The 15744-nt window shown below is 36.4% G+C and overlaps 1 protein-coding gene across 20 annotated transcripts in view; it reads right to left on the bottom strand.

Moving 5' to 3' along the window:
- Ica1 (islet cell autoantigen 1) overlaps positions 1-15744 on the bottom strand; it is a 145519-nt gene that overhangs the window by 120633 nt on the left and 9142 nt on the right. For 6 of the 20 annotated variants that reach the window (XM_078040346.1, XM_078040348.1, XM_078040363.1 and 3 more), the window contains exons 2-4: positions 6269-6349; positions 5826-5865; positions 2844-3009 (exon numbers count right to left, since the gene is read on the bottom strand). In XM_078040346.1, coding sequence (XP_077896472.1) covers positions 2844-3009; positions 5826-5865; positions 6269-6299 — 237 coding nt within the window. In that variant the 5' untranslated portion in view covers positions 6300-6349. Of the gene's footprint in view, positions 1-2843; positions 3010-5825; positions 5927-6268; positions 6350-9587; positions 9629-15744 lie in introns of those variants that run through there. The other 14 variants (XM_078040349.1, XM_078040347.1, XM_013361355.4 and 11 more) reach the window with 8 other exon arrangements.

The following is a 15744-nucleotide window of genomic DNA, read 5'->3' as shown; positions in this document are numbered from 1 at the left end:
CTAGGAATACTTAATATAATAAAACATGGTCATGAAGAATATAAATATATGAGTTTACTAAATTGCATCCTCAACCTGTTTATAGATATGAAAAAAAAATCCTATACCATAAAACAAAACAGAAAACTGGCAGTCTGAATCCGTCCCTTAGCAAATGCTTGATGTCAGTAGTCTGGGCCACAGACCACCGGAAAAGGACCAAGTTGGTTCTTTTTCTCATTCTTGAATATAACAGCTAAGAGATGTTCTGTTCTGACTGTTCATTATTTAAAAATTAAGATAGAAGTTGAATGCAATAAAATGCACAGTTCTTTAATGTTCAGTTTTATGAATTTTTATTATTATAAACATTTGTGTAATCATGTCCAAAGCAAGATAAGAAACATTTCCCCATCCATACTGTCCACTGTACTCTGGCAGCCACTAAAAACTTCTATCACCATAGATTCTTTTTTTATGACCTTGTACTAAGGACTGGCTTTTGAGAAAATCATTTTAATATCAAGCAATGTGGATAAATGTTAAACTTAGCACAACATTTCTATATTAACTTCTCAATGAATTGCAATAGTATCTGACCTGTATTAAAATTTGGCCCACAAGTTTTCTGAGCCAGCAAGGTCTTGGTTCATAAGCAAGGCTTCTATGGATAACTCAGTATAAAAACATGTCATAATGATTTGCATATCATTTTTATATTTTATTGATGGTATCAATTTTCTCAATAACCATCAACATCAGTATGAACATTTCTGCAGAATCCTCTGTCATGGGTAAAATTACTATTCACTGCTAACTACTTTGAAAGTCACATGTTAGGACAGCAGTTATTTGGAATAAAGTACAGTGGTTTGTTAAAAGTGTTGTGGAAAAAGTCAACATATAAATATAATATTTAATATAGTAGTAATTAGCATCTTTCTTTTTGAATGATTGACTTGTATTTACTAGGTTGTTAAAAAGGAAAAAGCTATGAACTATGAAAAGCATTTATAACTTATAACAATTTACCCTGCATTTATAATATAAAAATCAGAACATGTTTCCTGATTCTACTTTTTTTTTTCCCCAATGTAGGAATATCCTTTAGAAAATCCTTGTCAACCCAGCTTCTTCGCAGAATTTCCACTTACAGAAGGAGAGACAGGGCTGATATTAATTGCACCAACATGTACAGGTATTCATTTAGTACCTGTTGAATGTGTACTGTGAGACTGGTGGGGATAAAGTGGTATGCTAGCACGGACTTTAGCCTTTTACTGGGGATAAGGGAGGCAAACAAACCAACACCTGAGATAATTCCATGAGATGAGACCCTGAGCAAATAAAACAAGGCCATGTGTGAGAAGAGTGGGTGGAGTGCATGAGGAACAGGGGTGGATCTCAGTGACTTTAAACAGCATATTCAAGTTCAGGTGACCTTTAGGCCAGACTGGAACTATGAGGAGGAGCCATTCAAGGGAAGGTTTGGGAAAAGAGTATCCAGGAGGACCACAGGAAATATTTTGATAAGCTTGAACTTGCTTGATTGTGGCCTGAGAACTAGGAAAAGGCCTTTATGCCCGGAGGGTGGTGTGGGCAGTGTAAGTGTTATGGGAGAGAATTCTTAGGACAGGGAGGCAGAGCCAGGTGTGTCAGGAGCTTTGTTAGGTTCCAGAGATAATTTACAGAAGGCATTCTGAATAGTCCCTGGGACATAATAAGAACTAAGTAAACATAAGCTATCACTCTACTTATTACCTAATTTAATTCTCATAATAACTGTAAGTAAATAATTATTCTTGCTTCCATTTCAAGCACTAAAAAAACAAGGATAAGAGAAATTTATTATTTTTTTTTAGGTCGTTCTCCCCAGGTCACAAAAGCTGGCAGGTGCAACTGTAGCCATATTGATTGGACAGGGAATTCACAGGCTCAAAGTCAGCCCATCTCTCACTGGGCAGCCTATACTTGAGAAAGCTCTGCCTGAGTCTAGGTCTATCCTCAGATGAATGGAAACCCTCTTCCACATAACAGACTTTCCTATGTAATTGACAACTAAGTCTCCCTTTAACCCTCTCTGTTTTGGAATAACCATGGTTTCTACCACCCCAGCCACCCTTCTGGGAAATTTGGAGCTCTTTTTTTTTTTTTTTTTTAGTTCCATTAAATAATGTTAGATTCATTAACTTTATTTTGCACATTAAATATAGAGAATCTGTTGAATCCTTATCAGACCATGTATTGTATTACTCCTTTTGATGCCCTGTCACCCACAGAAATGTTATGGTTTCAAAGTTGTAATCTAAACCATTGGCATAAATGTCCAGCAAGACAGTTAGTGGGCCTTCTACTAGTTACATTAATACTCTTGATCAACCAGGTAGGAATTCAGTTTGCTATATTACTAAATAGTCAAAGTATCTGCTTAGTTAATTCATTCTAGAATTTTCCAGGGTTTAATACCATCTTATTAGGCTCTACTTTCCAGATTATTTTACCCATGTCCTCTTAATTTTATTATTATTTTTAAATGTAAACATCTACAGGAACCTTAGTTTTCTGAACCCTCCCCAATTCTGACTCCTCAGCTATCAATAGCAGCAACTCTTTGTAATAATTTTGACAGTAAACATTTATTGGGAATTTACCACATGCCATGCATTCCAACTAAGAGCTTGAAAAACAAATTAAGGCATGCTGGTGGCTACAGGAGAATGTGTTGATTTTAACAAAATGTACTGGGTATAATTATTTGATTCTAGATCTTCCAGATTTTCAAATATAAAGCACACCTAGGCCTGCCCGGGTGAAGTGATGCTCTCAAGACACTTTGCTGGGGCTGTGAGCTGTAAAGAGCTCACCTCTAGCTTGGCATCCAGGTCTGCATCAGAGGCGACAACATGTTCATCTTCCTTCTTCCCCGTGGCTTTAATGAAGGCCTGCTTCGTTTCCCAGTACTTCTGTTGCATCTTATTGACAACTGACTTATCTTGAGTATATCGATCCTGTAAGTCCCAGGAATAACTGCTGAAAACATATAAAGAGCTATTTTATTCGATACTTTCATAAAGATTTAAGATATTATAGCATGAAAAATTTATCTAGATATGGTGTTCTAATATACACTGACATTTACAACATTCATAAACATGTAAATACTTTCTTATGTAGATATTACACCAAGAACATTAAATCAATTATTTCTAACCTGCTCTAAAATTGCATAAGTTAGAGTGAGGAAATTTAGAATCATTTGTAGGAAATCAAGAAAACTCCATCTTCAGGAGAATTTAGATATCAATAAGTGGACACACTCCTTTTAGAGGTGGAGAAAGTAAGGCCAAGAAGGCCAGGTGACTGGCTCCAGGGACCATGGGGAATCAGGGATGAAGGAAGACACCATCACACACTTTCTCCATCCCCCTGTATGGAATGAAGTGATGGCAAAGTAGAAAGAGGCTGAAAAATAACACCCTTAACATCTGTTAAAAAAGAATCTAAAATAATCAAACTCAGAACTAGGAAGTAGAAAGGTAGTTGAGGCTGAGGAAAAAAAAATGATAAACTGCTAATCAACATGCATAAAACTTTCATTTATGAAAGATGAATAAGTTCAACAGATCTGCTGTATGATACTGTGCCTATAATTAACAATACTGTATTGTACACTTTGAACTTTTCTAAGAAGTAGGTCTTATGTTAGTTGTTCTTACCGCAGTAAAGTAAACTAATGGGGCTGGGCATATGGCTCAGGGGTAGAGTGCCTGCCTTTCATGAATGTGGCCCTGGGTTGGATCCCCAGTACCAAAAAATAAAATAAAATAAATAAAAATTTAAAATTTGTTACTGATTTCTGATGTCATAAACTATAAATTTTTCAAATAACACAGATAGAAAGCCATTGTTCAGGAAGGTCATAAAGCAAATCAAAAAGAATGTAAAGAAAAAAACTAGAAACAAAACTTAGAATGAAATGGGATTCCTTCAATGAAAGCAATGAGTACACCAAATGCTGGCGCAAAGTTTCCTGTTGGTGCTCCGTCCTTCCCCCTGCTCTGTGTTCCTCCTATGTCTAAAGTTCCTGTTCCTAACTGCCACACAGGGCCCTTGACAACTGCCCTCTGCTGATATGTAACTTCTTCGACCCCAGCTCTAGATATGCCAGCTTATGTCCTGTGAGCTGCTTCATAGAATTAGATCAAAATACCAGAATCTCAAAACACAGTGATTTATACTCTCCTTCCTTGACATTTTCATCAAATCTATAACTTTTAATTCACATGTCTTAAGAAGTCAGCATTTCAGATGATTTCCTTAACAACAGTGATTGCTGGTAAGAGAAGTAGGTTTATGGCAGACTTTCATGGTGGGTCTTATACCCTTCTGTAGTATTTAAACATTTTATTATGAGTTCACAAAGGAGAAAATAAGATAAAAATATGCATAACATTTAGGTAAAAGACAATCTGTCTATATAACATGCACATTAAAATATTGGAAGGATTGACCCCAAAGACTAAGGTTATTCCAGGGGAATGGGAGTCTCAAGAATAGGGCATAAAATGGATTTAATTTCATTCTCTCTCTCTCTCTTTTTCTCTCTCCAGCCATCATATTAACAACAACAACACAAAAATTTTATTTCAGCATGTATAAAGATATGAATTGGCATGAATATACTTTGTGTACAACCAGAGATATGAAAAATTGTGCTCTATATGTATAATAAGAATTAGTGATGCATTCTGCTGTCATATATAAATAAAGAATTAATTTAAAAATTTTATTTTGGAACAAAAAAGGAGGGGAAAGAGATCTAATGAATACCCACCAGCCTCTACCACTCATAAAAAAGAAGAATCTCAGATTTCAAAAGTTTAAGAATCTTGCTCAAAATCACCCAGGATTAAAATCCAGATGTTTTCTTCCACAGTTCAGTCATTTAGATGTACTCCTTAGCCCTTGTATTTTAGCAGCAAGCTCTAAAGTATAGTAAGCAGGAGAGATTGGGAGGGCCTACTTCTTGGGGCTTTCCCATCTGCCTTAGGTGAGTAACTATTTGCCCAAGACTCCTGCCAGCATATGGCAGCCACTAAGAGAGTCACAAGATGGAACCAGCCCATGATCAGGAGGCAAGGTAAGACAGAGAATAAGAAGTCTGACAATTCTTAGATGACTGTCAAATGGGGATTCTTAATTACTTTTAAAAAATAATTACATTTTAGGATATGCAAAAGTTCTTACCAAGGACTTGGGCCTAATTTCTTCTCTAATGCGAAAGGAGGGATTAAAAAGTGTATTTCTTGTTTTAATTAATTGTATATTTGAAAAATAAAATGGAATTCATTCTCATGAATCAAATTAAAGAAGGTACAACTTGACAAAAATCTGCTTGCTTGTTGAGTCACAAGTTCAAAAGGTTTAGAAGCACTGCATAAAGGGCTCTAGAACTTCCCAGGGGTTTAATATGCTATTTCCATATAATGTGTTATTTCTACATAAATGGGAGAGCTAGCTTGGTTACCACATCTGTTCTATTCAGCATCATACACTTCAACCACGACTGGCTTCCGAATGTTCATGAAGGTTGCAGTTAGTAAGTCTGAATAGTGTATGACAGCAGAACCAAACTTTATTTCATAGATACCCTATATAACATTCCTTATGCCTTCCAAAGGTGGAAGGTATAAATAAGAAAGTAATAAAAATGCATCAACCTGGAAAGGTTATTTACTGCTAATGTGTCTCAATTGTCCCATTCAATAGACATTTGCTGAGCAAGAACTATGTGATTTCTACCTTATTAGCCTATCCCAATTTAGTTAAGACAACACACTACTTACCATTTGTGTCCTGACATGTTTTCTTCTTCTTCTTTTTCTACTGTTGTTGATGCGGGAAGAAGGGGCAGGGAAAAAGCATGAGAGGATACGTTATATTAAACCTGAAATAAAACAAACGTGTTTAACAGTTACACATTATGTTACAATTAAATATTAATGTGACACATAAAAATTGTCAACCCAATCCATTTCTGGTTGTATTTTAGGGCCAAACACTATTCCATAGTAATGCTGCATATCAGTGTGGAGAATAGCTCAGCTAAATTACACTGGAAAAAATATCCCAAATGGAGCTTAAGAAATGAACAGGCAATATAATACTACCTATTGTTGACATAATACTAATATTATGTACAATGAGCTGTGTAATAAAACCACCATGGTTTTAATTAGCTTTTAAATTAAATTTATTTTAACTGACATATAAAAACATAAAATTGTACCTATTAATGTGGTAACATGTAATGCTTCCATGTAAAGAATTTCTTAGCACTGAAGAACAATAAATTCCAGACAGCGGTTGTCTGCAAGGGATATGATTTAAGTTTCAACATGTTAGGTTCAATGGTGAATTTATTGCATCCAGATTTGAAATATTTCATATTCAATGTTTTAAAGAAATGAACAAGCACATTGCAAAAACAAAACAAATAAAAAAAAATTTTAAACCCCCAAACCAAAAGATACCAATGAGAGTCTAAAGGAGGAAGCAATGTGATATTTAGCAGCCCAGCAATGAATTTTCATTTCATTATTTAATATGGGAGCCACTTCTAGCCTTTGTCCTTACTCTATTTGCTCGAAGCTGGGAAGCTAGCCAGCCCAGGGGCAGAGCCAAGCAGCCCCAGCTACGTGAGCAACACCTGCCTATGTAGATACTGGAAAAAATAGAGAGCTCACTGCCCCAAAGGAGTGGCCTCAGGCTGCCACAGTGAGTGCTCAGCATGTGACTACTTCAGATGCTCCACAAAATCAACCCAATCCTTCTGTCTCAGACAGGGTCCTCAAAATCATACCCCTAAAATGATTAGAAATTTCCTAGGCTTTAAAAAAGTGGTTTAGGGAAGTAACTTAAGGTGTTGAAATTCCAGATTTCAGGAAGGGGAGGAGGAGGGAAGAGGAGAAAGAATGTTTAAATGTCTCTGTAATGATTGCATCCCATAATTGACCTCTGTTCCTCATGCAGGACACTCAGATATTTGGACAAGTGGCTCTGGGGATGACATTCAGCATGAGTGTGCTTTATAGCTTTGCCCTCAGTGTGGCCATGGAGGGACCACAAACTTCCATTTCTCTCACAACGCACACAGCTTGCTTGCAAGTACGCATTTCCTTTAGCTCAAGATTTTCAACAAAATTTCTCACAAAAAGAAGTTGTTCAAAACAAATGAAATTGCCATGGTTCTGCCTAAGTTTCATTTTACCATGAACTATAAGGATAGTTAATGTTTTTTGATTAATGTTTTTATTGTGATCAAAAACACTTTTTTTCTCTTAATTCTTAAGTATACAGGATATTTTTTGTTTGTTTGTTTTGGGTACTGGAGATTGAACCCAATGGCACTACATCCCCAGCTCCTTTTTAATTTCTAAATTTTGGAGACAGCCTCTCATTAAGTTGCAAAGGCTGGCCCCAAACTTGGGATCCTCCTGCCTCAGCCTCCCTTAAAGATGTGTGCCACTGCACCCTGTTCAGTATTGTCCAATATATGAACACTGCCGTACAGTGGATCTCTAGAACTTACTCATCTTGCATAACTAAAACATTATACCCACCTAATAGCAACTCTTCTGTATCTTTTTTCCAGTCCCTGGCAGCTCCCTTTTTACTTTCTGAATCTATGAGTTGACTACTTTGGATACTACATATAAATGGAATCATGCAGTATTTGTGGCTTTATGATTGGTTTCTTTCACTTTTCATAACCTTCTTCAAGTTTATCCACATCGTAGCATGTGACTGGATTTCCTCCTTTGATAAAGCTGGATGATTATTCATTGCATGCAACACATGCTGTCAGTGGTCATCTGGGATGCTCCCCCATTTAGCTATTATAAATAATGGTGCAATGGTGATGGATGTTATATAACTCTTTAATATATCTTTCTTTTGGATATATAACCAGAAGTGGGATCGGAAGATCATATGGTAGTTCTATTTTCAACTTTTTGAGGGACTTTCATACAGTTTTCCATAGTGGCTGCACAATTTTACAATCCCACCAACAGCACAGGATGATGCTGTATCCCTTCGTCTTGTCAATGCTTATCTTCATTTTCATGTTTTAGTGGTTTCAGTCAGGTGACAGCCTATTATGGTTTTGATTTCCCTGATGGTTAGCAATATTGAGTATATTTTCATATTTGTTGCCATTTTGTTCATTTTCTTTGGAGCAATACCTTTTGAAATCCTTTGCCCATTTAAAAATTGGATTATGTTTTTCTGTTACTGAGGTAAAGAAGTTCTCTCTGTATTCCAGATTTTAACTCCTTATTTAATACATAGTTTGCAAATATTTACTCCCATTCTGCAGGTTGCCTTTGATTTTGTCTCTGTTAATTGCTTCAAAGGAATCAACTTTATGATTATTAAAATATCTAACAATTGAAATTTTTTATGTTAATGACAAAAATTACTGAGAAAACTGCTTACTCTAGGTAGATTTCCAGGCTATTCCCAGATCATCATGGCTTGTGGCAGTTTTTGCTGACATACTATTTACAAACCATTGGAACCTTCTGGAGTATTACCATGCAGATTTATGATCCCCTTCCCTTCCCTGCTGACATACAGTCTCTAGGAATGGGTCTGGGAATCCATGTTTTTGACAAAAATTACAAGTGATTTTTTAAGCACATTAAAGCCTAAGAGCCTTAGTTAAATGACACACAGGATATGTCCCTTGTTTCTTCAACAAACTGCTGTATTAAATGCCTCTAGAGTAAGGAGTGTGGATGGCCAAGTCAGGTAAGCTCTCCAGAGCACATGTGAAGGTCTCAGGAGAAGCCAGTGTTCACATCTCTTTTTATACCTGTCCCAACTCCACATTAGAGACATTCTTAAGATAACGAGACCCAATCCATCCCATCTTTCTCTATCACTTTTCAAACCCAACACTGTCAAAATCACTACCTTAAAAATCATCATTGAGGCTGAGGTTGTGGCTCAGTGGTAGAGCACTTGCCTAGCATGTGTGAGGCACTGGGTTCAATTCTTAGCACCACATAAAACAAACAAAAAAAATCAATAAAACAAAGGTCCATCAACATCTAAAAAAAATTCAAAAATAATTATAATCCTAAAACACTGATTTCTGTCCAACACTTTGGTTTATCAAACATTTACTGAGCATCTAATAAATCTAGAGTAGACACTGTCTCTGGACTCAAGGAACTTGTAATGTAGATAGCTGTGTTCGACAGAAAAAACACTATCAACTGAATATGTAATTTTAAATGATCTCTTAGCTGTATTAAAAAATGAATAAGAAATAGTGAAATAAATTTTAATATTTTATTTAATTCAGTATATTTAAAACATCTCAACATATAATCATTATTAAAATACTAATAATATGTTTGCATTTGTATATTTGTACCAAATCTGAAATATATTCATTCAGAGTGAATCTCAATTCAGACTTGACATGTTACATATTCAGTAGCTACATAGGGCTAGTGTTTTTAGTCAGGTTTTCGTCACTGAGATCAAAAGACCCAACAAGAACAACTTAGAGGAGGAAAGAATTTATTTTGGCTCACTGTTTCTGAGCTTCAGTCCATGGTCAGCTGACTCCGTAGCTCTAAGCCAGAGGTGAGGGAGAAGAACATTATAGTGGAAGGGAGTGGTACAGGAAAGTTGCTTAGTTTGAAAACCAGGAAGCAGAGAGCTCCATTCATCAGGGACAAAATATAAACCCCAAAGTCACACCCCCAGTGACCTCCTTCCTCCAGTCATACCCTACCTGGCTACAGTTACCACCCAGTTAATCCAGTCCAGTGAGTTAATTCACCAATTAGGTTACAGTTCTCATAATCTACTTATTACACCTCTCAACATTCTTGCATTGTCTCTCACATGAGCTTTGAGGAGATACCTTGTGTCCAAAATATAATTTAGTGACTAGAGTATTTAGTGAAAGGTTAGTAGTAAAGACAGATGCATAAGCATAATTTCCAGAATAAGGAGACCTTGAACATTTGGAAGCAAACTATAATAAGACCTTTATGAATCTCAACATTTAATAAATTTTGCTGTTTAAATATCATTTCCCTATAAAATGGAGTAAAGTCTATGATTAATACTTCAATTTACAATTCTACAAAGGAATCTTCCTGTTCATCCACAAGGCACTCACAAAACGAGCCCCAAATGAATGGTGTCCTGTCTCAAGCTTCCTGAGGGCACAGAGAAGAATGCCTGAAACTGCAGCAGCTGTCTCACCTTGGCAGACAAACAAAGGAGAGCAAGGATCATTGCTTAGGGACCATGAGCACCATGATGAAAGGCCGAACCCAGTAACTCAGGAGGCTTAGGCAGGAGGAGTGCAAATTCAAGGCCAGCCTCAGCAACTTAGCCAGGTCCTAAGCAACTTAGTGAGACCCTGTGTCCAATGCAAAAAATAAAAAGGGCTTGGATATAGCTCAGTGGTTAAAGGGCACCTGGTCCAATCCCCAGGACCAAAAGAAATACATAAAAGAAAAAGCCTGAAGCAACAGTACTGACCCCGTCAGCAGTACTGTGCCCTGTGAATGTCTGTTTCACTCTTAATCATCTCCTCAAGGAAGACAAAGTGGTTGCACCAATAACATGAAAGACCTGTAGAAGTCGAGGTCAAAAAGTTAATAAATCAATGGGAAGTGAAATATCTTATTTTGATATAACCCTGGGAGGGTGGGAACACATTGGTGAGAGGCCGGCTGTGAGTCTGTGACAGCAGTAAAGGGGGAGGATGTCTTTCCGCTCAGGGTTGGAACCTTCTACTTATGTGACACTAAAATGACCAACCCAATCCCATGAGACTTTGCAGGCTGCATCTCAATGGGGTTGCAATGTGTTCACCTCATGATCCAAGGCCAGGCTTTAAAGCCACAGCTCTTCTCAGCCACACCATCCAGCTGAGAGATCTTGCCCTGAGAGATAACTGAGAACAGAGAAGAGGGATACTGTATTCAGGTTTTGTATGGGGGTTATGTAAATAACGATGCCCCGTTTTCCCTCTTTCTATATACTTTTTGTGCTGAGTCCTCAATTTTAGTCTCCTATGTCGATGAACAAAAGACAGCAATAACTGTATCACTTGTCTTTACTTCCAGGTGTCACTTAGAAACCATTTTGGACAAACGAACAGCTTGAATATAAGCTAAAGGTCTTCCTTATCACCCTTAAGTACAGAATGCCAAAGGAAGTCCAACTAGAGAAGTTTGGCTGCCTTGAACCTGATACTAGACTCACTCCTTGGAAATATAAGAAGGCACCTTCATTTCATATAGGTTGGCTTCAGCTGCAATGAGCACTGGTGTGGCCTCAAACCCTTTCCTATGAGCTTCTTCAAGACAATGGAGTTAGCTGATGGTACCTCTGATTACACTGGAATTGTGTGAAGAATCTAAAATTCTTAAACCAAACCTTACTCAGAGAAAAGGTAAGGTCAGTCATCATTACCACCATATTGGTACTCTCAATCCACAAAAATATTTGCATAGACAACTGGCTTCCTCTTGAATCACATTTTCTAAGCATGGTGTATTTCTTTTGCAAGGTTTCTTGTCTAAAATTAATTGCCTTTTCAACTTTAGTAGTAGAAGTTTCTCTTCCATTCAGTGAGTAGTTTTTCCATTAGTTGAACTACTAGTTAACCCTAAATCCAGAATCCCCCTTTCCTGCATCTGTACTGAGCATGTGGTAGAATCTGTTGAATTACATACCTGAACAAATGCTAAATTTGTAATTTTCCTTTCTAATTTATTCAAAGTTCCTCTTTTTTTTCTGGATAAAAATGGATGCAACTTTGTAGCTCTCCAGTTCTGATGTACATACGGGGATTTAGTTTTATTTGGGAAGTAAACTATTTTTTCCCCCACAAGACATGTACTTTCCAGAAGAAAAGAACAGTCTTACAGTGATGTAGGTACAAAGTTGTACATTCGAACCAACCCACACTGAAATCACTCCTTCCCAAATACCGGTGTCTCAATGCCACATGACATTGAATTTAAGATGCAAATCTCTTCACATTGCAACATTCCTGAAACTGAAGGTAGTTTAGGACCATGTCCTTGTCAAGTATTTGGCAGTCATTTTTCTTTCTTAAAGGAAAATAGGATGGTAAGACCTCCTTATATTTGATGAAATGCAAAACAATTCTTTAAAATTAAACCTCAGTGAAATTGCACATCACCCAGCTATATGCTATTTGCATATAGCTGGAAAAGAGAATCCCCAGGTTGCCTGTGGCTAAGTATGAGTGCCACAATAGAGGAAGGTGCCTGGGGTTCCAGGGACATTGGGATTGGGGGCAGAGCTGGCTTCCTAAGCAGGCTCTGAACTCTCTCTAAGAATTGGTGGTTGCCGGTCAGGCAAAGGGTGGGAGTGTGTGTGTAGAGTAAGCAGAGAGAAAGAAAGGAACAAATTCTTCCACAGTAGAGCTGCAGGTGGTGCCTGTAACCAAGCATAAGCATGAGGGCAAACCCAGGCACCAGTCACAGAGGCACTTCAGGAGGACGGGAAGTCATAATTCAGAGCCTAAAGTGAGGTGAGAAACAACGGAACGAAGCCCCTTCCTCCTGAAGTAGGGAACCTGCGATCCTGCAAGGGCCAGCCAGCCTGGGAGTGCAAAGCCAGGGCTTCAAGGCTGGCTCCTATGTAGCCTCATGAATAGAAGAAATAAAGATCTACCAGAGGTCCTACGTGACAAGGTAAAAACCAACAGAATGTCTACAGGTTTCTTTTGGTGGAATATGTTGTTATTATTATTATTGTTATTATTATTATTTTTAGATCCTGGTCACTTTCTCTTCTGTCAAGAAGGTCTTCTGTAATTTCTTATGAGGTGATCTAAGTGTGTTTTGAATATAAATATTGCAATGGCTTCAGTAGAAACAGTGAAAAAAACGGGAACAATTTCTCCAGGCCATAATTAACTGCATTTACTATTGATTTAAAATCTTGATTCATCAGTTGGTGTCCTCATGTGATTGAAAAGAGATCCTCAGGGAAGGTAGGAAGTTCAATTAGCCTTCCATTTTTTTAAAAAAGCTAAACTTTGAAGTAATTTGATTTTGATTAGTTTTTAGGGATTTTTTTTTCCTATCAGATAGCACACAGAATTTCCTTCACATTTTGATAAGGTTCTGATTACTTGAGCATGCCAATGGATGCTATTTCTGGGTTTTGTGTCTCTTGCAAATGTTTTTTGACATTTCATAAATTCATGAGCAAATGTGAAGCAGGATCATGCCTTAATTTTCTGAGTCAGCAAATCTTACAAGAGGAAAACAGAATCGTGACCTTATTCGAGGAAGCTAAAAGATGGATGAGTTTTTATTTAAGCCCTACAGATGCAAGTCACTGCTAAAATTTGCACTTACTGGGGTCTTATATTTTCAAAAGATCATTTTATTTACATTTCCAAGGAACTCGGGTGTTATATAAAAGCAGTAATGAAGCTTAATGATTCCCTAAAACTATTAAAATCTATTCCTAAAGTAAATATATTTATAATTTGTACTGGGGATTGAACTCAGGGGCACTCAACCACTGAGCCACATCCCCAGCCCTGTTTTGCATTTTTAGAGATAAGAGTCTCACTGAGTTGCTTAATGTCTCATTTTTGCTGAGGCTAGCTTTGAACTTGTGATCATCTTGCCTCAGCCTCCTGAGTGCTGGGATTACAGGCATGTGCCACTGTGCTTGTAAATATTTTTAATGTCTCCCAATACGTTCTTTAGTAAAAACTGATACATCTATGACCATGCCACAAATGTGTGTCTCCTCTGAGTCCCTTCACCCATTTGGCTTCTCTTTTTTCATCTTTAAAATATCAGACCAAACTAGTTGACATCTAGGATGTCCTCAGTAACCAAAACTATTTAACTGCTTTCAGAAACATTTACATCTAAGCAAAAGCTTACAGATAAAAAAACACATTTTCTCTTTAAAAAATGATAATTGGAGCTTGATGTGGTGGTGCACATGCCCTAAGCAACTTAGCAAGACCATGTCTCAAAATAAAAAAAAAAAGATATGGCTCAGTGGTTAAGTGCCTGTGACACCAGAAAAAAAAAAAATAACAAGAACAAAAAAGATGAGGAAATTGGGTTCTAAAAATGAAGATAACTTGTCCAAGATCAGGTTCAAGATCAAGTTCACAAGGAGAAATGCTGAAAATGAAACACCAATGAGCCAATTAATAACCTCCTCAGCCTTTCATCTATTCCAAAAGATGGTTCTCAAAGGAAAATATCAAATATAACAGAAGATAAAGGGGGCAAGCTATTTAAAATGCTATCATCTTCAACATTAGTATTATTTTAAAATACCATATCCTTAGTAAACAAATTAAAAACAATAAACCACAAACTCAAAATGTTCAAGGAGGGTGTGGTCTAATTCTTATACCTCTCTCCTGTGTAAAGCCTTGCTTTCAAAGGATGATCCTGTGAGTATGTGTTCCAACAAAAATTGTAGCAGCAATAACAAAGAGGCTGGCATTTGCACAGTAAATCTGAAGGAAATCTACAAGAGCTAATCATATAAAATGGATTAGTAGAGTAGAAACAAAGAACAAATACGTTGCCTTTGCTAAAGAAAAGAGTACTTGTTAAAAAGGAAGAAACCTGAAATTTACTGTATAAAATGTATTTACCTTTGACTTTATTCAGGTTGGTTCATGTACTTTTCAAATGCCAATTCAAATTTAGTATACAGATCTTAATCTGCATTTACTGTGGACTTTTCTATAAAAGCTTAACCTCAAAAGGTGAAGAATGAAGGAACACCCTAGTCAGACAAGGTCTCAATCAACTTCCGGGAGGAAATATTATCCCCTTCAACTGTCAGCATAGAACATTATTAAAATGATAGAACTAAATGTTATCCTTAAATTACATTTTGATTGGGATCCAATTATGAAACTTGGAAGGTTCTTATGTTACTTTAAAAAAATGACACCAAGTATGAAATTTTTTAACGTAAGTATAATGTGAGAGAAATGAATTTTACCCTGTAAGACTATGCTATCCAATATAGCAGCTGCTAGTCACATGTGGCTAGTGAGCACTTGAAATACGGCTATTCTGAATTTAGATGTGCTCAATATGTTAAACTCAGTAGATTCCAAAGACAGCAACCAAAACAAAACAAAAGATCTCATTAATAAATCTATATTTTACATTTATTTGTACTTATATAAATTATTTGTATCTCATTGATATATTTATATTTAAATTTTGTAACTACATTTATGTGTAAGTATAAAATATAAATGTATATTATAGAATACATGTATATAAACATTATATATATTATACACTATATATGTATGTATTTTATAGTTCCTTTTCTATTATATGTTGAAATAATATTTTGGATATAGTGAGCTAAATGCAATATATTATCAAGTTAATTTCACCTGTCTTGTTTTTGTACTTGAACTAAAAATATTTTACTACAACCAGAATTTTGTGTGTGTGTGTGTATATATATATATATATATATATGCCATTATATTTTTGTTGGACAGCCTTGAGCCTTGGTGTGTGGCATTAGGCAAATAAGCAATTAATTAATTCTACAACTTGGGTCACAAATATTCTGTACTAGATACAAGTATCTTTACTCAGTTTTCTGCCAAATATCTGATAATTATTCTGCCAGAGATGTCACTAAAAACATAAAATTATACATATATGTGTGTGT

The sequence above is a fragment of the Ictidomys tridecemlineatus genome, chromosome 2, assembly GCF_052094955.1.
Source record: "Ictidomys tridecemlineatus isolate mIctTri1 chromosome 2, mIctTri1.hap1, whole genome shotgun sequence".
NCBI classification, from domain to species: Eukaryota; Metazoa; Chordata; class Mammalia; order Rodentia; family Sciuridae; genus Ictidomys; species Ictidomys tridecemlineatus.
The sequence above is the reverse complement of the archived record's forward strand: the minus strand, read 5'-3'. Positions and strand labels throughout refer to the sequence as shown.